This window comes from Nerophis ophidion, linkage group LG23, assembly GCF_033978795.1.
Source record: "Nerophis ophidion isolate RoL-2023_Sa linkage group LG23, RoL_Noph_v1.0, whole genome shotgun sequence".
NCBI classification, from domain to species: Eukaryota; Metazoa; Chordata; class Actinopteri; order Syngnathiformes; family Syngnathidae; genus Nerophis; species Nerophis ophidion.
Genome location: NC_084633.1, coordinates 1 through 24,678, shown reverse-complemented (window position 1 = coordinate 24,678; position 24,678 = coordinate 1). Strand labels below are relative to the sequence as shown.

The 24,678-nt window shown below is 40.5% G+C and overlaps 2 protein-coding genes across 6 annotated transcripts in view; one reads left to right on the top strand and one right to left on the bottom strand.

The window, feature by feature from the left end:
• Positions 1–4,197, bottom strand: part of LOC133541083 (neuronal-specific septin-3-like) — a 36,146-nt gene extending 31,949 nt beyond the window's left edge. Inside the window, exon 1 of the mRNA XM_061884171.1 lies at positions 3,794–4,197. Coding sequence (XP_061740155.1) covers positions 3,794–4,160 — 367 coding nt within the window. The 5' untranslated portion in view covers positions 4,161–4,197. The remainder of the gene's footprint in view (positions 1–3,793) is intronic.
• Positions 4,198–17,715: 13,518 nt separating this feature from the next.
• Positions 17,716–23,519, top strand: LOC133541385 (uncharacterized). 5 transcript variants are annotated; one of them, XM_061884775.1, is made up of 6 exons: positions 17,716–18,165; positions 18,251–18,316; positions 18,470–18,541; positions 18,600–18,650; positions 18,729–18,899; positions 19,142–23,519. In XM_061884775.1, the coding sequence occupies exons 1-6, from the start codon at positions 18,159–18,161 to the stop codon at positions 19,267–19,269; spliced, it is 495 nt and encodes a 164-aa protein (XP_061740759.1). In that variant the 5' UTR covers positions 17,716–18,158; the 3' UTR covers positions 19,270–23,519. The 5 variants fall into 5 exon arrangements, with proteins under 5 accessions (XP_061740759.1, XP_061740757.1, XP_061740756.1 ...); XM_061884773.1 differs by having other exon boundaries at positions 17,719–18,165; XM_061884772.1 differs by having other exon boundaries at positions 17,719–18,316.
• Positions 23,520–24,678: the final 1,159 nt, after the last annotated feature.

The following is a 24,678-nucleotide window of genomic DNA, read 5'->3' as shown; positions in this document are numbered from 1 at the left end:
AGAATGGTGATGGATCGCCACTACGGTGCTCCGTTAAAGGTGGGAAAAAGGTAGACGCCGGGGGAGAATAAGTTTAAAAAAATGACCGTCTCAGAGTGGGCTCCTGTGGGGGAGGAGGCACTTACTGGGGCTGAGAATTTTTTTTTATAACCTGGATAGGCGAGGGAGTGTGACCGTCTTTGCCAAGAGCCAAGAGAGAATACAGTGGCGCAGTACATGGGCACCTTTCATTTTAATTAGGGATCTGTTCAAATTAGTCGGACGAAAACCGAACTGAAGAAAATTCCCCCCCAAAAAATAGAGAATTAGAGATGTATAGAGAAAGTCAGATATTTCTGCGTTTTTCAGACTTCGGATTGGACAAAATGTATATGACAGCAAGTGTATGCGTTTGTGTGTAGTCTTAGACATTTTTTAAACTGCACTTGTATGGATGGAGATTGTTTTAACCCAAATATGTGTTTTTTGAAACTCGGCTTTAGAAGGGCTATGAAGGCTACAACGGGGACTTCCAAATGCCACATCTTTCAAGTATTTTTTTTTTTATCATCTTTAAAATCATTATAAAAAAGACATGTGTGTTCTTGTCTCTCACAGTGATTGTGAATGATAGGCAAAATTCCCCAAAAAAGTGCAGTTCCCCTTTAACCTCCTAAGGCCCAAGCTGTTTGTTTACATGCTTTTTTTATTTCTCTTTGTTACTTGGGCTTTTTGGACCCTAATTAGAATAAAAACTAAGAATCATCTTTTTATATGATGTACTTAGTCCATAAGTAACAAACGTGTACTTCATGTTTAGTGACATGCTAATTCTTATTTTTACACTTTTTTTTCCGAAATTCCATTGTATGCAATACTCTTCTGACACCACGAGATGGCAGTATAAGTGTCCACATAAGCACAAAATACCCCAATTCAGTAGTGTCCACAATTTTGGAAATAAGAGCTAAACTAAGCCTTTAGAGCAGGGGTGTCAAACTCAAATACAGAGTGGGCCAAAATTTTAAACGAAACAAAGCCGCGGGCCAAGGTTTAACAAATTAACCTTTTAATAGGGACCCAAACAAGTTTTGCAATAAATATTGAACAAGCAAGGCTTTTATAACTTTAGTGACATGCAAAATCCAGTTTCAAATAATAATAATAATAATAATAATTATAAAAATATCAATGGCATATCAAATAAAATTTAAGTAAAAATTGTATGCCTTTTTTTCTATTTGAAATCTTCTGAGGTAAATATAAATTTTTTTTCCGAAGGCTAATAATACATTTGAAAATAAAATAACAATAATGAATGAACCAAACATTCAAGCCTTGAAGTAGCAAGAGAAAATGCATGAATAAAACGTTAATTATTGGTCAGTTTGCTGGAAGTTTCCCGAAAGAGTTAGTGCTGCAAGGGGTTCTGGGTATTTCTTCTGTTGTGTTACGGTGCGGATGTTCACCCGAAATGTGTTTGTCATTCTTGTTTGGTGTGGGTTCACATTGTGGCGCATATTTGTAACAGTGCTAAAGTTGTTTATACGGTAATGAGTGTACAAGGCTACATGTCTCACAGTACAGAGTGTACCAAATAAAAGCTTTGGGTTTTACTGGTACAACTGTTCAAGTGTACTGTACGATCTCCGCTCTCTGCAGATTGCGTTCAATAAAATACTTCTACTTGACTCAACTCCTGCCTCCTCGAATTGTGTTCCTGCTCCCGGCCCGGGTGAGACGGCACAAAAAATGCGTCTCAACAACGGCCACCCTCAGTGTGACCTGTATGGCTGTTGACCAAGTATGCCTTGCATTCACTTGTGCATGTGTGTGTAAAAGCCACAAATATTATGTGACACGCTGTTAGTATGGAGGAAAAGTGGACGTGACGACAGGTTGCAGAGAACGCTAAAGGCAGTTCCTTAAATGCACGCCCCCAATATAGTTGTTCAGGTGGAAATCGGTAGAAATTCGGGAGAATGGTTGCCCCGGTAGATTTTCGGGAGGGGCACTGAACTTCGGGAGTTTACCGGGAAAATTAGGAGGGTCGGCAAGTATGAGTATTAGCGGTGAATGCGGTGTTACAGCGGCACGGACGCTGTATAACACCGGCGGGCCAGCCCTAATGCTAAATTGATATCGCCTCAAGGGCCAAGATAAATTAAACGGCGGGCCAAATTTGGCCCGCGGGCCAGAGTTTGACACCCATGCTTTAGAGGTTAAGTTGGCAAAGACAGCGATGAGCAGAGAGAGAGGAGCTGAGGGAAGAGCCACATTCATACTTGGCTAGTTTTTCTTGAATTCAAACTTGTTTCTCACCTTCTTCATCAAAGTACTGACACTCACAACTTTGTTTGGCCTCATGTAAGCTTGTACAGTTTACCGGTATTAGCAAAATAACACGATACTAATTAATCGTATTAGGTACTATACCGCCTCTATGCCCCCCCTCACCCCTGTCGTCCGTCACGTCATTGCTGGTTTACGAGCAGAGGAGCATGTTCGGCAGCGCACAATCACGGAGTACTTACAAGCAGACAGCGCGTAGACAGAAAAGGGAGAACGGACCCATGTTGGCTTAAAAAGTAAGGATAAAGGTGAACCTATAACACTGGAACACCTCCAATAAAAAGGTGATTAAAGACATGGCTAGTGTTTTAACTACTTCTTAATCGCTAATCCTCGTCTCCAATGGCGACAAATAAAGTACGTTTCTTACAAGTATCATCCCTGCAGGACGAGAAAAAGCAAAACATGCTTCACTATACACTGTAGCTCACCGGCGTCATTAGTGGGGACGGTGGTGAGCTATTGAATGTAAACAAACGCCATGGGTGGATCTACACCTGACATCTACTGTAGTGATACTAAGTACGGAAGCGTATAGAATGATAAATGACACAATATGTTACTGCATACGTCAGCAGACTAAATTAGGAGCCTTTGTTTTTTTACTTACTACTAAAAGACACGTTGTCTAGTATGTTCACTATTTTATTTAAGGACAAACTTGCAAAAAGAAACATATGTTTAATTTATCCTAAAATGTTTGTTCAAATAAAGCTGCAATTTTTTGTGGTCTCCTTTATTTGGAAAGGTATCGAAAATTACTGAAAAGTATCGAAATAATTTAGGTAGTGGTACCAAAATATTGGTATCGGGACAACACTAGCCCCATGTGACTTATTTTGCAGTCTCGTAAAATGGACTAATTTGGAACATGCAATGCTTGGCTGTATGGGAATTAAGACGGTATGCGAAAACCAAGGCAACATTTTTAGCAAAAAACTAAAACAAAGTAGAGCTGTATATCAGAAAAGTAAGAATATCAAATAAAAGTTAGGTATGTGGTTTTATCCCAGCAAAATGAACAATTGCACGTAGTATTATGGAGAAATCCATTCATGACCATTTTAATGAGAGAAATTTAAAACCAAACGTAAACGTGGGGCGGTATAGCTCGGTTGGTAGAGTGAAGTGAAGTGAATTATACTTATATAGCGCTTTTTCTCTAGTGACTCATAGCGCTTTTTACATAGTGAAACCCAATATCTAATTTTCACATTTACAAACCAGAGCGGCCGTGCCAGCAACTTGAGGGTTACAGGTTCGATCCCCACTTCCGCCATCCTAGTCACTGCCGTTGTGTCCATGGGCAAGACACTTTACCCACCTGCTCCCAGTGCCACCCACACTGGTGTAAATGTAACTTAGATATTCGGTTTCACTACGTAAAGCACTTTGAGTATCTAGAGAAAAAGTGCTATATAAATATAATTCACTTCACTAATAGAAATAAATGAGCACTCACCGACAACCATGACGTTGAGCTCAAAGCCGGCCTTCATGGTCTTGCGTCTCATCTGGTCCAGCACTGCCTCAATGCCCACATAGCCAAACAAGTCGCCGCTGTGGATGAAGCTCATCTGCAGGCCCGGCACCAGCTGGCACAGCTCCGTCTTCACCTCAGTTTCCAGCTCCACCTCTTTCTTCATCTCCCCTTCCTCCATTCCTTTCTCCTTTCGCTTCTCCTCCACCTCAGCATGGACCTCCACGCCATTTGTTTCTTCTTCTTTGATTGAATTCTTGGTGTCCGTGCTCTCCAGTTGTTCTTCACTCTTTTCCTCAGCGACTTGCTCTTCTCCCATGATGCCTCGCTCCTCCTCTCTCTCCTCCATCGGTGTAGGTCTGTCTGTGTACAGCGCTTCAGTATTTTCTACAGTTCAAAACACACAGATTGAGCATTTATTTTGTGTTCCAAATATATCTTCTGTCGGGCAAAGTAGGGAAACATTGCCAAATTTGCAAATGTTATGATAGTCCATCCATCCATTTTCTACCGCTTGTCCCATACGGGGTAAATTTTATGATCAAAACATAGAAATCTGAGGTGAGGCGGTGTTTAGTCGAGCTGAACCTCTGAAGCTCCAATCTTTTACAAACTTTCAGTTAGGGGTGGGCGATATATCGATATATCACGGGTTTGTCTCTGTGCGATATAGAAAATGACTATATTGTGATATTCGAGTATACGTTCTCACGCTATTGCTTTTAGCTGCTGGCATCACACTACAGGCTCTTTCTTACATACGTCACATACGTATACGCTAGGTGTGTGGGAAAAAATCGATTCGAATATGAATTGCGATTCTCACGTTGTGCGATTCAGAATCGATTTTCATTTTTGAAAAATAGACTTTTTTTTAATCAATCCAACAAACCACTACACAGCAATACCATAACAATGTAATCCAATTCCAAAACCAAACCTGACCCAGCAACACTCAGAACTGCAATAAACAGAGCAATTGAGAGAAGACACAAACACAACACAGAACAAACCAAAAGTAATGAAACAAAAATGAATATTATCAACAACAGTATCAATATTAGTTATAATTTCGGCATAGCAGTGATTAAAAATCCCTCCTTTACATTATCATTAGACATTCATTCATTCATTCAGTTATAAAAATAAAAAAAGAACAATAGTGTCATAGTGGCTTACACTTGCATCGCATCTCATAAGCTTGACAACACACTGTATCCAATATTTTCACAAAGATAAAATAAGTCATATTTTTGGTTCGTTTAATAGTTAAAACAAATGTACATTATAGCAATCAGTTGATAAAACATTGTCCTTTACAATTATAAAAGCTTTTTACAAAAATCTACTACTCTGCTTGCATGTCAGCAGACTGGGGTAGATCCTGCTGAAATCCTATGTATTGAATGAATAGAGACTCCTTTTAAATCTGGAAAAAAATCGTTTTTGAATCGTGTTGAATTGAAAAATAAAAATCGATTTTGAAGCAGGTGAATTTTCAAATTCACCTGCTAAAGAATGAAGAGTGCATACTCCGCATGTCAACATCTCCATTCGGTGCCACACTAACAAAATGCCGAGGCAAACATTTCCACATCAAAACCGTATGAAAAAAATTGTAAAAAACATAAAGAGATAACGTCCGTAGTAGACTCCCAAATAGCGATTTGATTTCCTATTATCCAGCTCATTTTTATTTAACAGTTGTTAAAACATCTTGCGTGACATCATGCACAAAAGTGCACTTGATTTGTTTTAAATTATTGTAGTGGCGTTCTGTACAAAAAGTGCATTTTAATTTAGTGTTGTTTTGATAGGTCATCTTAGTGACATCATGCACAAAAGTGTAATAATAGCTTGTTTTAAAATGTCTCCGACAATCTTGCACTTTCTGTTTTGAAACGACATGAATGTTTGTGCCACTGCTTAATAACTATTTAATCAAATACAGTTTTGGTCAATTGACTTAGTTGTGATTTCCCTCTCTGCCTGATAGTTTAAAATGAGCATATATTCATGCAGTGTGAACAAGAATGTTTTAATGTAGACACATAGAATCATCATACTGCTGTGATTTTATGCATCAAGTGTTCATTCAAGGCTAGGGCAAAATATCGAGATATATATATGTATCGTGACATGGCCTAAAAATATCGCGATATTAAAAATAGCCATATCGCCCAGCCCTACTTTCAGTTTCTCAGCACACCACCAATATGATGTTTGCAAAAATATTTATTACACAAAATGACTTTGTATAGTCTGCATGAAGCCTCTCATAGAAGTGTGTCACATCAGTATTATTGCTAATAAACTGCAGAAAAAAGTACTTTCTGAACTATAAGCCCCCACATTTTTCCCACGCTTTGGACCCCACTGCTTATAAAATGGTGCGGCTAATTTATGGATATTTCTTCGCTAATGGATATAAGGTTTTGTAATAAACAAATAGTTTTCATCTAACGCGGACAGAGCCACTGAAATGGTGTGTTAGTATTTATGCAATAGTGCCATCTTTTGGATGAGTTTGCTCACTGCACGAGCTGCGGGTTGGAAATGTATTTGCTGTTTCGTGTCTTCAACCAAAAGTATAAATCCCGTCTGTTTATTATTCATCCATAGTGTTTCTGCTAGAAAGGATACTTCTTTCACGTTAGTTTACAATATAACTAAAACAATTTTTAGTCAATAAAACTGTTCCATGTGTAAAGTCTGGTGGAGTGTTTTCATACGTATTTGTACGTTCTATCATAATGTAATCAAGTTAGCGTCATTAGCATTAGCTAACATCCTAACACGTTTACAAGTGCCTATGTTAGTATTACTAACTGTCTTTAACTTTATTTACTAACGACCATAATCTTTTGAGTTCTATAGTTTTCATTAAACTCAAGCAGAGACATTGCAAAGGTGTTATTGTTTGTGCTATGGCACTCTCTTTTGGACGTGTTTGGTCACTGCAGGTGTTGCGGGTCGAAAATGTACTTTCTCTTTTAATGCCTTTGTAAAACTGTCCATAGCATTATACTCAAAATGATTCTTCATTCATCACTCTATGCAATGTTTGCAAGTTTTACAATATAACTAAAACAATTCACAGTGCTATGGCACCATATTTTGGACGTGTTCCCTCACTACAGGTGTTGTTGGTTGAAAATGGACTTCCTCTTTTAATGCCTTTGTAAAACCATCCATAGCGTTCTGCTCAAAATGATTCTTCATTCATCACGCCCTAGCAATGTTTGCAAGTTTTACAATATAATTAAAACAATTCATACTTGCTAAACCATCCCATGTGTGATGTCTGTAGGAGATTTGTCATGCATATTTGTATGAGCTACCTTAATGTAAGGAAGCTAGCGTCGTTAGCATTAGTTTGTTTACATGGTGTCATTGGAGAAATATTCTAAACCAGGCTTCCCCGACCTTTTTTCCACCAGGGACCAGTTTAATGTCAGCGTAATTTTCACGGACCGGCTTTCCACATGTGGCAAATAAAAACAGTGAAAACATGAGCATGAAAAATTGGCATTTGGCTACAATCTGGCACATTAAAATGTTATATGTCCATTAATGTGCATTGTCCCACGTACTATAACAAAGGGGTTGTGATACACATCTATTAGTAAGCTTATTTATGCATTTAGTGGGACAGGTGAAAGTTAAGTCGGAGAAAGTGCAGTAGTTTATAAATCAATTATTGTTTCTAGCAAATACGTCACGGATTGGTGGTTGGGGACAAATGTTCTAAAGTTAAGTCCAAGTACCAATGATTGGCACACACACACTAGGTGTGGTGAAATTAGTCCTCTGCATTTGACCCATCCCCTTGTTCACCCCCTGGGAGGTGAGGGGAGCAGTGGGCAGCAGCGGTGCCACGCCCGGGAATCATTTTTGGTGATTTAACCCCCAATTCCAACCCTTGATGCTGAGTGCCAAGCAGGGAGGTAATGGGTCCCATTTTTATAGTCTTTGGTATGACTCGGCCAGGGTTTGAACTCACAACCTACCGATCTCAGGGCGGACACTCTAACCACTAGGCCACTGAGTAGGTTCTCCAATCTTTATCAGACTGATATTGTATAAACGTTTGCATAAAGTTAGCAGGAACCCTCAGGTTTTGGAACTTAAGAACAATGAACTTAAAGTTCCTGAACTTTTGGTGGAAAATGGCTCTTTGATGCTTGAAGGAACAGATCCTGTGGCTACCAGTGAGCCTACAATACTGCACAGTAGAAAACACTCCAGGCTACTCTATGAAAGTTTTATTTCATGTTTCATGAGCGGTTCTAATAATGAAAAACATATCGAAGAGGTCGTAAACAGTTTTTTTATGTTTTAACTATGGAAATATTTTTTTAATTTGTGAACATTCATTTACCACGGTCAGGCCTGGCTGCCTGGATCAAACTCAACACGATTGTTGTAACTGCATTTTGCTGAATGGAACCATATTTTCATGTGTACAGGGAAGTTTAGAAATTGCTACCCAAATATTGTCACGCAGTTGAACTTTTAATGTTCTCACTCAGGTTCATCGACACTCATTATTTAGCAAGGACTTTGTTATTCTGTACTACCAAGATTGTGAATGAACATACTAATGTTTCAATGGCAAGGAACCTAATCATACAGTCGTGGTTTAAGTTTACATCACCTGTAAAGAACATAATGTCATGGCTGTCTTGAGTTTCCAATAATTTCTACAACTCTTATTTTTTGTGATAGAGTGTTGGTCACAAAAAACATTCATGAAATTTGGGTCTTTTATGAATTTATTATGGGTCTACCACAGAACGTTCCTCCTGAAGATTTGATCTTTGTCTGTGTGATATCAGATGAAACAAAAATCGAGCTGTTGGGCAACAATACCCAGCAATATGTTTGAAGGAGAAAAGGTGAGGCCTTTAATCCCAGGAACGCCAGACCTACCGTTAAGCATGGTGCTGGTAGTAATATGCTCTGGGCCTGTTTTGTTGCATATGGAACTGGTGCTTTTCAGAGAGTAAATGGGAAAATGAAAAAGGAGGATTACCTCCAAATTCTTCAGGACAACCTCAAATCATCAGCCCGGAGGTTGGGTGTTGGGCGCAGTTGGGTGTTCCAACAGGACAATGACCCCAACACACCTCAAAAATGGTAAAAGAATGGCTAGAATTAAGGTTTTAGAATGGCCTTACCAAAGTCCTGACTTAAATGTGTGGACAAATGCTGAAGAAACAAGTCCTTGTCAGAAAACTAACAAAATTAGCTGTACTGCACCAATTTTGTCAAGAGGGGTGGTCAAAAGTTCAACCCGAAGCTTGCCAGAAGCTTGTGGATGGCTACCGAAAGCGTCTTATTGCAGTGAAACTTGCCAAGGGACATGTAACCAAATATTAACATTGCTGTATGTATACTTTTGACCCAGCAGATTCGGTCACATTTTCAGTAGACCCATAATTAATTCAAAAAAGAACCAAACTTCATGAATTTTTTTTGTGATCAACAAGTATGTGCTCCAATCACTCTATCACAAAAAAATAAGAGTTGTAGAAATAATTGGAAACTCAAGGCAGCAATGACATTATGTTCTTTACAAGTGTATGTAAACCTTTGACCATGACTGGATACTGTAAAGACACACTTCCAGGTTCACCTGACCAGTGAAATGTCACAAGTGTTTGTGTACAGTCTGTGTCTATCGTCTGGTGTGTGACCTAAGAGGATTGGAGCTTGAGCGTAAAAGTGCGTGTGGTTACACGTACTCTCAGTTCCAAATGTGATACAGTCATCTGAAACCAGCTTGACTGAAGAATACATGTGAGAATGACTTATGTACGACTGAAGTGTTCCAACAACCATCGTTCTCAGTCTTTCCAAAGACATGCGCGTGGAGAGGAAAGATGACAGTGCTCGTCTGCATCATTTAATCAGCTAAAAATAACCGACTGTAAAACCATTGGAACACAGATAATCCTCATGAGTGGAGACAGAGTAGGAGTACGACACGGTTAAGTCTGGGTTTCTTTAAATCCAAACACATCACTCAAGGGTTGACTGATTCCGTCTTATCCAAATATGTTGGCCTGTTCTTTCACCTTCGCCATTATTTTCCTCTTTATGCTCTACTTACCTTATACAAAACTCTCTTTGAACCACATCTAAACTACTGTAATATCATCTGGTGTAACACCTTTCCTACCTACCTTCATAAATTAGAATTCATGCAAAAGAAAATTATACGGGCCCTGTCATGGTCCAAGTTTAATGCCCCAACTCGTCATCTATTTCATAAATATCCTCTCTTAAGACTGACAGAGTTCAATATTTATCAAAATGCTTGTTTAACCTATCAAGTCATTTACAGGCTGAATCTTAGGCTCTGTAGCTTGGTTCCTATCTACCATCCCCAGCATGCCCACAACACTCGTAACTTAGATCTAATAACAGGTAAACATTGTCTACTGGTTTGTACCGCTCCTAGTGTCGTATGCAGGGAACCAAAGATTTGGAACCAGCTTAATGAGAGACTCAAGATGCTGTATCCATTCTCCAACTTCAAAAATAAACTGAAAACTTACCTATTAACCACATATCTTTAATGCCTCATGTGGGGTAGTCTACTGTTGGGTTTTGCATGGTTGAATGAATGTATGTATGTATGTATGTGTATGGTTGCTTTAGTACTATTATCTTGTGTTTATCATATAGCGTTGTTGTTGTTTTGTTTTTTGTTGTTGTGCTTGCTACCATGTTTAATCTTTCCATGTATATATTGTCCTTTGGACCCCCTGTCAAAAGCTTCTTCTAGCTTATTTGGGGGACCCTTTCATGTACCAACATCTTTAAATGATGATATTCACCACTATTATAAATGTTATATGGTATTGTGAATAAACTTGTAAACTAAACTTGTAAACTAAACTCTTAGAACAAATCTAGGATGGAAATGTGCAAACGTAGCATGTGCAGTGTGAGCTTTACAAAAACATCCATTTTGAGGATAATCGCTTCCTGAGTTGGTAGTTACTTCAGACACAGCACCTAGGATCTTTCCTGAAAAGGACACACATTTCCAAGACAAAATCAACAATGACATGCACACAGGGATCCTCACCCGGAGACTATGTAATGACTCGTAATGCATGTGAAAAGCAAACAGTGTCAAAGACATACTGACACAAACTCATTTACTAAGAACACAAAAATGGAACGACACACACACTGCAGGGAAAAACGGACACAAACTCATTAACTAAGAAAACAAGAAAGAGGAAAGGTACATAAGACGATGCTGAGATTTTGTACTGGTCAGTACTGGCCAGTGGATGCACAGTAGTGTTGTGTCGTTCGCGAACGATTCGTTCGAAATAACTAATCTTTTGAGTGAACGTACTGAACCGAATCACTTCCTGAACTGATTCGTTCCTTTCTCAGTTCAGTTAAACTCCGCGGCGACCATGCCGGTATGAGTGGAACTGGTGCGAATCACGTGATTCACGTTCGCCAACGTACTGACGCAGAGAACTGACTATGTCGCGACGTGAATCACGTGATTCGCGCCAGTTCCACTCATACCGGCATGGTCGCGGCGGAGCTTAACTGAACTGAGAAAGGAACGAATCAGTTCAGAAAGTGATTACTACTACTACTACTACTGTGAAAACGATGATGATGTGTTCCATATTTAAGTTGTTTAATGAATCTGAATGAGCCTACGGCTTTGCACGTTGTTTATTATATATATTTTTTTGTTATTCTGAATTTACAACTCCCTGGCGCTGTTTTCTATTGTTTTCATAATGTTTTATAATGTTTTATCTTGTTGTTTGACTTACTGTTTGTAATTGTTGAAATTTATAAATAAACATAAAAAAAAAAAAAGAATCACGTTCGCGAACGTACTGACGCAGGGAACTGACTGTGTCGCGGAGGATGACGTCACATTGAGGATCTCATTGAGTCACTTTGCGCGTCATTCATTGGGTGCTGAGGGCTTGTGTCGTTCGCCAACTGACACACAGCGAGATCTGCCGCTGGGGAAGCTGTTACTGACTGACTCATGATTCGCCGACCTGCACACATTTTTTTATTCAATTTTTCATATCGTGTTTATTATATACCGCTTTTAGAGTGATCATAATTGTTTAAAAAATAAAAAAACACATTGAATGTGATATAAGAGGAAGAGTGATTTTTATTACATTTTTAATACATGTATGTTTTGTTAGAAACATTACCTGTTAAAATAATAAAATGTAATGTGAAAAAAGAAAACTTCTAACACATTTTAGAATAATTTTTCTATCTTGTCAAATCCACTATGAATTGTTCAAATAAATGTAATGTAATAATGTAGAAAATAATTGCATTTCAAACACATTTAAGAATAAATTTCTATTTTGTCGTCGAGTCAAATGTTAAAATGTAAAAATAACAATACCATTTGTAAATTTGTATGTAATTTTTACCACTTTAAAAAACTTTTTTTTATTTATTTTGTTTTCAGATCCATTTTAAAATGTCATGGACACTTCATGGAGAGGACACAAAAAAAAGAAGAAGGAAAAAAAAGAAAATAATATTTGTAACAAATTTAAAAATAAATTGTTATTATCTTGTCAGATTCACACACAGCGAGATCTGCCGCTGGGGAAGCTTCTATTGACTGACTCATCATTCACCGACCTGCACACAGAACTGCTGCTGCAGAAGTGATTCAATGAACGAATCTTTTGAACGAATCAATTTAAGGAACTGATTATAGTGTTTCAGTACAGTCAAAAGAACTGCCGATCCATCACTAAAGCACAGTAAATGCAATGAAACCACCTGAAATAAATGTGTAATTAACAAAAAATGGACGCTTGTTGTACTTTATATTCGCCACCTGAATTTCAAACAATAATGACACCTTTTTAAATCTGTCTTTGCCATTTTGCATTTCTAAAACAGGTCGGTCTAGGTTTATGATGTTTTGGAGCTATGACACACTCCCATAAATCATCATTACTGTACTAAAATAAAAATAGCTACCATATTTTTCGGATTATAAGTCGCTCCGGAGTATACGTCGCACCGGCCGAAAATGTATAATAAAGAAGGAAAAAAACATATATACGTCGCACCGGAGTATAATTCGCATTTTTGGGGGAAATTTATGTGATAAAACCCAACACCAAGAATAGACATTTGAAAGGCAATTTAAAATAAATAAAGAATAGTGAACAACAGGCTGAATAAGTGTACTTTATATGACGCATAAATAACCAACTGAGAAGGTGCCTGGTATGTTAACGTAACATATTATGGTAAAAGTCATTCAAATAACTATAACATATAGAACATGCTATACGTTTACCAAACAATCTGTCACTCCTAATCGATAAATCCCATGAAATCTTCTTCCTCGATGTCGCTTCAAAACAACTCTGCCAACTCCAAAGGTATGCGCCACTTCCTCTTGTCGTTTTCTGCTGCATATTTCACTACGTCCAGCTTGTAATCTGCAGTATATGATTTCCTTTTCGGTCCAATTTTTGTTCAACCCTTCTCAGTTTTTATAAATTACCGCCAACCATGAAATAATCCATTTTAATAGCTTCGGCAGTAGCATATAGCAGTTAGCATTCCATGACCCACAATGCACTTCTGCTATGACCCTCCCCTTCCAAATTCTTATTGGCTGACGTGTGTGTGACGATTGCTGACATTTTCTTCATCTCTTCCGCAAATGAGATAAATAATATTAGTTGATATTTTGCGGTAATGTGTTAATAATTTCACACATAATTCGCTCCGGAGTATACGTCGCACCCCCGGCCAAACTGTGAAAAAAAATGAGACTTATAGTCCGAAAAACACGATAGTTACATGCAGGTAACTAGTTAATACAATTGTGGAATAACTATACCAGTGTTTTTCAACCACAGTGCCGCGGCACACACTACCATGAGACACAGTCTGGTGTGCCGTGGGAGATTATCAATCCATCCATCCATTTTCTACTGCTTGTCCCGTTCGGGGTCGCGGGGGGTGCTGGAGCATATCTCAGCTGCATTCGGGCAGAAGGCGGTGTACACCCAGGACAAGTCGCCACCTCATCACAGGGCCAACATAGATAGACAGACAACATTCACACTCACATTTTCATACTAGGGCCGATTTAGTGTTGCCAATCAACCTATCCCCTGGTGCATGTTTTTGGCGGTGGGAGGAAGCCGGAGTACCCGGAGGGAACCCAGGCAGTCACGAGGAGAACATGCAAACTCCAAACAGAAAGATCCCGAGCCCAGGACTGAACCCAGGACTACTCAGGACCTTCGTATCGTGAGGCAAATGCAGTAACCCCTGTCCTACCGTGCTGCCCAGAGATGATCTAATTTGGGTTAAAAATATTTTTTGCAAACCAGTACTTATAGTCTGCAAATTATGTGTTGTCGGTGAGTGTCGGTGCTGTTTAGAGCTCGGCAGAGTAACCGTGTAATACTCTTCCATATCAGTAGATGGCAGCCGGTAGCTAATTGCTTTGTAGAAGTTGGAAACAGCGCGGCGGCAGCGTGCAGGTTAAAAGGTATCTAATGCTTAAACCAAAAATAAACAAAAGGTGAGTGCCCCTAAAAAAAGACATTGAAGCTTAGGGAAGGCTATGTAGAACAAAACTAAAACTAAACTGGCTACATAGTAAACAAAAACAGAATGCTGGACGACAGCAAAGACTTACTGTGGAGCAAACACGGAGTCCACCATGTACATCCAAACATGACATGACAACCAACAATGTCCCCACAAAGAAGGATAAAAACAATTGAAATATTCTTGCTAAACAAAGTGAATGCTGGAAATATCGCTCAAAGTAAGAAATGAAACTGTTATAGGAAAATACCAAAAAAAGAGAAAAAAGTCACCAAAATAGGAGCATAGGACAAGAAATAAAACACTACACAGGAAAAAACTCAAAATAAGCCACGGCGTGATGATAGTGATGCGTGGTTGGTTATGGTTTAAGGTCATATCCAACAATTGCAATTTTTTACTGTCGTTTTTTTTAATACTGGTGGTGTGCCTCTGGATTTTTTCTGCGCAAAAAATGTGCATTGGCTCAAAAAAGGCTGGAAAACACTGAACTGGACAGGTTAATTGGCAAGACTAAAGTGGCCCTAGTGTGTGAATGTGAGTGTGAATGTTGTCTATCTGTATATGTTGGCCCTGTGATGAGGTGGCGAATGCAGCTGAGATACTGTAGGCTCCAGCTTTCCCGCGACCCCGAACGGGACAAGCGGTAGAAAATGGATGGATGGATGGATGGATGGATGGACTACATGACTACACTGAGGAAGGACGTCCTTTTTTTCTTACTTTTTAAAAACTTTAACCTCCAATGCGTGAGGAAAGAAAGTACGAGTGAAAAGAGAAGTGAAATTAGACATCTTAACATGCTCAGAAAGTGCAGAAACCTAGACCCATGTTGACTACGTGTCATTGAAATCTCATGTTTTTGGATAAATAATGTGCTATGCATTGAATAAAAGTTGCAAACAATTATGGTCCAAAGCCACTCAACTGTTGTGACCATTAAGAAAAACAATGGTACCTTTAACATGTGAAAAGATCCGCAACTATGAAGTGGACGGTGATAACCAAGTGGTCTCATTTTGGAGATTTTTTTCTTTACATTTAGGCCACTCCTCCCTTCGGGCATGCAAAACAATCACACGGACGAACGTATTGAGTAAAGTTAGTGTTTTTAGTCTTTTAATGCCATTGCTATGTAAACAACCTATTTTTTTTTTAGCTTTCTGTTGAGCCAAGTGGTTAGAGTGTCTGCCCTGAGATCGTTAGGTTGTGAGTTCAAACCCCGGCCGAGTCGTACCAAAGACTATAAAAATGGGACCCATTACCTCCCTGCTTGACACTCTGCATCAAGGGCTGGAATTGGGGGTGAAATCACCCAAAATTATTCCCGGGCTTGGCCACCGCTGCTGCCCACTGCTCCCCTCACCTCCCAGGGGTGATCAAGGGTGATGGGTCGAATACAGAGAATAAGATGCAGCACACAATTATTATCTGCGGCAACCGTCTGGACAATTTAGAAGCACTCTTCCAACATAATCTACAACACAACCACTTTTAAGCATGGTGAAACCTGGGTAATACTGGGACAAACTGCGATGGAGCTCTGGAATGATCCAGATGCAAGAAAATGCAGTATTTCAAGATGTTTTCAGGAGATTTTGGCATGACCTGTAATATGTGATTTTAAGTTTATGGGGTTTTCCATATCCAATGCTTAGTTCCTGTCCTGTGCGCCATTATGGTAGTTTTCACTTCCGGTTTTCTTGTCCCCTGAAGCACCTTAAAATTAGTTGCCGACTCACCGGTTCCTTGTTTGTAATTAAGACTATTTCAGTTCAGCTGTTGCTGCTGGGTGGTGTTGGGACATTGTGAATGGTTCTCCTTATGGATGCTCACTTCTACACGCCGTTAGGCTTTTCTGTCATCCAGCATTCTGTTTATTTGGTTCTTGTGTAGCCATTTCTACATTTCGGTGCATGCCCAAGCAGCACTTGTCCTTTGTTTCTTTGTTTAGTCAACAAAGATGCTATATCAATCAATCAATCAATCAATAAATGTTTATTTATATAGCCCTAAATCACAAATGTCTCAAAGGACTGTACAAACCACTACGACTACGACATCCTCGGAAGAACCCACATAAGGGCAAGGAAAACTCACACGCAGTGGGCAAGGAGAACTCACACCCAGTGGGACGCCAGTGACAATGATGACTATGAGAACCTTGGAGAGGACCTCATATGTGGGCAGAGAAGTTAAGTCCCTACCTTTAGTCAAAAGTGATTTATGACCCCCCATAAAACAATGATTTATGACCCTCAAGGTCAAAGGTCAATGATTTATGAGGGGTCAAGTTCAAAGGTTAATGATTTATGAGGGGGTCAAGGTTAAAGGTCAAGGTTAAAGGTCAGGTTCAAATGTCAGGTTCAAATATCAAGGTCAAGTGGGTGTGGCTTACCCGGAAGAGGGTGGAGTTAAGACCTGCGGTGGGAGTGGTTAAACCAGGAAGAGGGTGGAGTTTTAAACAGAAAGAGGGCAGAGTTAAGACCTGCGGTGGGAGTGGTTAAACCAGGAAGAGGGTGGAGTTAAGACCTGACAGGGAACAGAGGAGGGTTCAGTTTTTTTAAGAAAGCAATGTCATCTGAGCAGCATGTGACCATATATTTGATAGTTTAAATGTTTACGATCGTTTGAAACAACTTCCAGATTTCGATGTATTGATGGCTGGGAATGTTACGTGTGGAGATGTGGACACGCACGCACTTCACACACACACACACACACACACACACACACACACACACACACACACACACACACACACACACACACACACACACACACGAGGGGTACAAAAGGGCAGTGTAAGGCTTAGTCATTATTTGGAGCTTTATACGTTAGCGTAAAGACTTTGTTCGATTCGGTCATGATTAGTGAAACGCCTGTTTCGATTTATAAAAATAATAAAACTTACATTGACGCTCCGCAAAAAAGTCGAGTGTTTCTAAATCGTATTCAGATGCCGCCGACCGAATCTTTGCGTGAGAAATGGGATTTGGAAGGGGAGGGATCTTTTGGATTTGTATTCAGATACGAAATGGGGGATATCTGCTTATTTCAGCTAAAAGAAAGAAGAGACGGAAGCCCTTTCTCGATATTTTCATCGTTATCTATCGTGGATTGGGAAGTTTTTGGTGGACACGCACACACACGCACACACACGCACACACACACACACACACACACACACGCACGCACGCACGCACGCACGCACGCACGCACGCACGCACGCACGCACACACGCACACACGCACACACGCACACACGCACACACGCACACACACACACACACACACACACACACACACACACACACACACACACACACACACACACATTCGTACGCACTGAAACAACTTCCGTACCTCACGAAAACATATTTAAACAGATGGAAAAAACTATCGCAGAACACAGTGTCACGTAGCAACTGGTCTTTACGGTCGTTTGAAACAACAGGTCAGTTTGGGGGACAAAAGGAGGGTTCAGTTTTTACTGACTTCCCATCTGACAGTTTAAATGTTTATGACCGTTTGAATCAACAGGTCAGTTTGGGGTACAAAGGAGGGTTCAGTTTTTATGGGAGCTTGAGAATTTCGTATGAATAGAAACTGGCCACCCATTTGACCGTTTAAATGTTTACGACCGTCTGAAACAACTTCCATACCTCACGAAAACATATTTAAACAGATGGAGAACTAGAGCAGAACACAGTGTAACCGCGATTTGCAAAATGAAAGGTAATTTCTTTTTTTTTTTTTTTCATTCCTTGTAACACGTCTGTTTAATGTTACTATAATAAGTATTTATTCGAACTAAAAACAGTCGAACATCGAGTTGAAATTCACCCACCACCAAGGGATCTCCTAACAGAGTCTCCAATCCTTTTGTGTAAGTACCGATTTTTATTTTTTTTTACTGTATTCATTTCATTACCTCCGTTTTTACCACATTATTAGACAATGGTTTAACTCCGTTTAAGCATTTAAACGTTAAAAGCATTGCACGTGTACGACGATGTAATACCTTTTTTTTTTTTAACAGCCGATGACGACGAAGTGAAAGACGAAGAACTTTGTTTGATCGATCTTACAAAGTTGGAAGATGATTATCGAGGTGTGTTTAAACCTTCGAATTATTTAATATTGTGTGTATTCATTATTTTGTTTTATAGAGGATTCGCCGGAAGAGACCAACGCGATCCCTTTAACCCAATCGCAGTCTGGTGAGTCAAATAATTCTCATTTTTACAAGAAAAAAAACATGCGGTATACGATACATATATACATATATTTACTTACAGATTTTCCGTTTACATCTCTTGCTCACTGGTCTCCCTTAACGCTGGAGGGTCCGTCAACGGCCATTCCAGGCAGAGGAGAAGGCTTGATTGCGCCAAAGACTCCAGACATCGAATCCTTGCTCCGTGGGGAAATCATCGAAAACGACGGTGAATGTCCAACAGGCACCCGCTGTAAGTTTTTCTCGTTTTCTGTAAGCTTTTTAAGATTCTCAGGAGCTTTAAAGAGCTCCTCTCATTCCAATGTCTTTCGCTCAAATGAATTTCGCGCCTAAGGGGAATGGGCGGGGACTGATTCCGGAGGTGGGCGGTTGTTTCCGGCTATGCTTGCATGAGTGGAGATGACAGCGCCACATGTGGTTAAAGCCGGTATATATTAATTTTTTTTTATTTTTTTTATTTTTTTTTTTCCACAGGCAACAAACGCAGGAGGAAGCGTAGATGCGCCCGCCAGCTCGACAAACATGATAGAAACAGAAGAAGGCTGAAACAGTACTATCGTATACTGGCTCGCACTCTCATGAAGATGGCAGACATGATTTGATACATACTGGTTTGTTATATCTGTTCCATTCGAATTATTTTTTCTTTTTTTTCTTTAGAGAAATATAATGGGTGTAGTTCCATCTGAATTAGATGTAGTTATTGAAGAAGATGAAGACGTTTGTAATCATCATTTAGATCCAAACAACCAGATAGAATGGGAACCAAACAATGATCCGTCTTTGCAAGATGATATTAATGTGTTAAATTCAAACACAAACACACAAGCCTCTACACAGCATCACGATGTGTTGGGAGGGGCGACACCCTCGGGGGAATGTTTGGATTTTTCGGAGGTGGTGGGGGTCATGCAGAACCAACCGTCAACGGCTGACCAATCAATTTCAAATGAGACCCAGAGGGGTGATGGGGTAAATGTCTTGAGGAGGGAAACATTCAACAATATACAACTATCCAGCGTTTTAACTTTTCCTCAAAACAACGATGTAACAGATTACGCCACATTTTACCGCGGAGTCTTGGGGAGCCTTAAAAAGCTGACACAGATGGTAACTAAGGAAGCTAGACCCGGCGATATCATTCAATTGGAGTTATCCGGTGAAAGTGCAAATCAACACACTTCATTTACATTTCGAAACGATGCCGGGGCTGTGATGAATGCTTTTCAAGATGTGTTAGATCTGTTGGTACAATCAAACGTTGAAATATTGAACGATGAAGAAATACAGGTGATGGTCCAGGTGATACATAACCCTCGAGGTGGTGTAAGAAGAAAAATCGAAACCCTTTTGGAACATGAAATCCGCAGAAAAAAAGCTCGTTATCTTTACAATCCATTAAACTCGAATAATCAACTATGTTTTGCCATTAGCCTAGCAAGTCTGTTACATCCTGAATTTACAGATAGCCAGGCTGTGGCGGAGGCTGAAAAAATACAGAGAAAAGCGGGCTTAGACGAACAGACTTCCGTCACTTTCAGTCATATTCGTGAATTTGAAAAAGTGGTACGTCGTAAAATTGTCATACTGTACAGAGAAGAGGGCCAACGACCCCTCTCACGGTTCGAGACGGATTACCCCAAATCAGAAAATCCGTTGTATCTGTATTTATCTCAGAATCATTACAGCGGTATCATTAACATTAAAGGTTTTTTGTCAAAACCGCACGTTTGTCACTACTGTTACCAAGGGTACGACAAACCCGACAGACACAAATGCGACGGCTATTGCTTGGTCTGTACACAAAACGGGTGTGTAAAAATAGAGGGGAAAACTGTGCTTTGCAGGGATTGCAACATGTGGTGTCGTTCTCCTGCATGTCTCCTCAGACACAGGGTAAAACACCGGGTTATGGAAAAACTCGTCAGCAACTGCGATCGGCGAAAGAAATGCCTTAAATGCAACCTATTTTACGATGTACCTGTGGCTACAGGTATCGCTAAACACACGTGCCCTAAGTTAAAATGTCAAATATGTAAAGAAGAGCTACCTCGCAGTGACTCAGAGACACCTGAAACACGACATCTTTGCTATATACAACCCCAACCACGTGAAGTAAACCACAATGATAATATCATATTCTATGATTTTGAGACGTTTGTCGATGACAATCACACTCACATTCCCTTTCTAGTCTGTACCAAGACGCTGCAAGGAGAAGAGTGGTGTGCTTTTGGACTGGATTGTGTTACAGTTTTCCTCAATCATTTCAGGAAACCTCGTTATCTTAAATCTACATTTATAGCCCACAATTCGAGAGGATTTGACGGTTACTTGATTCTGAGAGGCATGGTACGGCTGGGTATAGCACCCTTAATTATCATGCAGGGGAGTAAAGTTCTCTGTTTTAAAGACCCTGATTTTTTGCAAAAATACATTGACTCGCTTTCCTTCCTTACCATGCCGCTTAGCGCTATGCCAAAAGCGTTAGGACTCGGTGATTGCTGGTCCAAGGGGTATTTTCCTCACAAATTTAGTTCGGAGGAACATTTAAATTATGTCGGAAAATACCCCGCAATCAGCAATTACGGTGTAGAACGCATGACACCTGTTGAACGCACCAAGTTTGAGACGTGGTATCAAAATGAGAAAAGCGAGGTCTTTGATTTTCAAAAACAAGCGGTACACTACTGTAAAAACGACGTCAATGTTCTTCGTGAGGGTTGCATCAAATTTAGAGCCGAGTTTACGAGCGAGACGGGTGTTGACCCCTTCTCCCGTATCACCATAGCCTCGGCCTGCATGAAGGTGTTTGTGACTAATTTCCTCGAGCCGCGTTCTCTAGCCATACCTTCCCCGGATAACTACCGAGGGTTGTGTAAAAAATACTCACACACCAGCATCCAATGGTTAGAATGGGAGTCGCATCGTCGTGGTATTTTCATTCAGCATGCTTTAAACAAAGGCGAAAAACAGATGGGGGCATACTTTGTGGATGGGTTTGCTATAATCGGTGGCAAACCATTCGTCTGGGAATTTCAGGGGTGTTTTTATCACGGATGCCCGACGTGTTTCGAACCCGGTGCTGTATGCCCTTTGACAAACACACCGTTCGAGGAGTTGCACAAGGCTACCGAGAAAAAAATGAAAGCGTTAAAGCGTGACCACAAGGTCAACATCATCGTCATCAGAGAGCACGAGTGGAATGAAATGAAAAAATCAAACCCTAGGGTAATAGACTTTCTCAAAACACGCAATTACCCCGCACCTCTCATGCCTCGAGACGCTCTTTATGGAGGTAGGACAAGCGCCTTTTGCTTGAGGCACACGGCGGGTGAGAACCAGCGTGTATTGTATGAGGATGTCACCTCTCTCTACCCGTACGTCAACAGCGCATTTCCTTACCCCCTGGGTCATCCTGTCATCATCCACACGGATTTTGACGATGTTGGAAACTATTTCGGTCTGGTCAGAGCCGTTGTTCACCCTCCTCGAGGTCTCTATTTCCCTGTGCTACCCTACAGAACGGTCAAGGGTAAACTAGTGTTTACACTTTGCCGCACATGCGCAGAAAACAATAACCAGCAGGAACCCTGCGAACATGATGAGGAAGGAAGGGCATTGACGGGAGTCTGGGTCACGCTCGAATTCAACAAAGCTTTACAGTTGGGATACAGAGTCGGTAAGATTACGGAGGTGTGGCACTTTGAAGAACGGAGCGAAACCGTTTTTACGGGTTATGTTCAAACTTTCCTAAAGGGTAAGCAAGAAGCTTCAGGGTATCCCAAAGAAGCCGTCGATGCAGAAAGCAGGGAAAAGTACATTCGTGAATATCGTGAAAATCAGGGAATACAGCTGGATGCTGAAAAAATCGAACCCAACCCTGCCAAGAGACAAATGTCAAAACTCTGTTTAAACAGCCTTTGGGGAAAGTTTGCGGAGAGGTGCAATAGAACTCAGACCACCTTGGTGAGAAAAAGTGAAGTATTTTTCGACTTTGTATTTTCAGGAAAATATCAGGTTGAATATTTTTCCTTTCTCAACGAGCAAATTGCTATGGTGCAATGGCAATACAGTAAAAACAGCGTGGTGCTTCCCGGTAACACAAATAATGTATTTGTCGCTGCTTTTACCACCGCTTACGCACGTTTGAAAATGTACGGTTACCTAGAGGGGTTGCAAGAGAGAGTTCTTTACACAGACACCGATAGTTTAATCTACACGGTAAACGAGGGGGAAGTTTCTCTGGAGACGGGGTCCTATCTAGGCGATTTGACGGATGAGTTGGGAGGAGACAGCATTCACGAATTCGTCTCCGCCGGTCCAAAGAGTTATGCCTACCATACCCTGCAGGGTAAAAAAACTGTGCTGCGTGCCAAAGGAATCACTCAAACCCGCGAGTGTTGTGAGAGGGTCAACTTTGACAGCGTTAAAGATTTGGTGGAGGGCTATCTGGAGGAAGACAAAACAGGTGCGATCTACACCCCTCATCACCAAATTGTTCGTGATAAAAGGGGGTTCCTTTTAAATAACTCGTCTTTCGAAAAAAAGTTTCGAGTGGTGTATGACAAAAGACGTCTCTTTCCCGACGGGAAAACTTTACCTTTCGGGTATTAGAGAGGAAATGGAAAAAATGGAACGAGTAGACTTTGATCCCAGATTTCATACACCTTTTTCATGCCTGGTTGTAGGACCTAGTGGTTGCGGAAAGACTTTTTTTGTAAAATGTGTATTGGAAAATTGTGAACACGTCATGAATTCTATACCCGACAACATTGTGTGGATTTATACATCTTTCCAACCCATGTATGCTGAATTAAAAAAGATGAATAAAAAAATAAAATTTGTTGAAGGACTGCCTGATTCCTTTGAAGATGAAAACTTGTTTCCGGACGATCAGACCCATTTGGTGATTTTGGACGATGTTATTTTTCAAGCCTCAAATCACCCCGAAGTGGTTAAAATTTTCACGCAGTATAGACATCATAGAAATATGAGCGTTATGATGCTGACCCAGAATGTTTTTCATCAGGGAAAATTTTCACGCACCATTAGCTTAAACTGTAATTATATGATACTGTTTAAGAATCCGCGGGACAGATTGCAGATTAACGTGTTGGCACAGCAAATGTTCCCCGCACAAAAAAGTTTTTTCTTGGAAAGTTTTGCGGATGCTACTTTGGATGCTCATGGCTATTTATTGGTCGACCTGACACCTTTCTGTCCAGAACAATACAGAGTGAGGTCGGGCGTGCTTCCGCACCAGTGGCCCGTTGTCTACGTGCCAAAAACATAATGTCAAAGCGTGTAAAGAGGAACGGTCCCATGTTAAAAGCTCTGTACCATGCCACACCACAAAAACGTCGAGATATTCTGAGTCACGGCTCACCAGACTTTATCCAGACGCTGTGTGAAATTGCTTTAAACATTCTGAAGGGTAATGTGCCCTTATCACCGTCTCAATTTGCTCAGCTTAAAAAACAAAAGAAAATCATCCGACTGCTGGCTGATAAAAGGACTGGACTGAAACGCAAACGCCAGACTCTGATGAAACAGTCGGGCGGTTTTCTTCTACCCTTACTGGCCACCGTCGTACCGTTTATAGGGAATCTTATCGGTGGATTGAGCGGAAAAGGTTGAAGATGAAAAAGGCTCAAAAATTGTTTCTCCTATCCCCCCAACAATTAAATCGTCTGACTCGCCCGGAGCCGACCATCAGAGACTCGGCGGAGGATGATCTAGATGTTAAAATGAGAGCCGTCTTAAACGAACCCGGAATGAATCCTCATGAAAGAATAAAAATATACGATACCCTGCTGCAGAGATATCTCGGCCTGTTGAAGCAGGGGCAACGGGAGGAGAAAAGGATGACTCTGACTTTACACAAGGATTTGCGGGGTGAACCATGGAATGACTCTGAGGATAAACCGGAGGATAAACCAGAGGATAAACCGATGGATAAACCGGAGGATAAACCTCGGAATACTGGCGGGGGGTCAAAGGATGTCACG

Excerpts from the sequence above, each read along its gene's own strand:
- LOC133541385 (XM_061884773.1), top strand. The coding sequence starts at position 19,337 with ATGGGTGTAGTTCCATCTGAATTAGATGTAGTTATTGAAGAAGATGAA.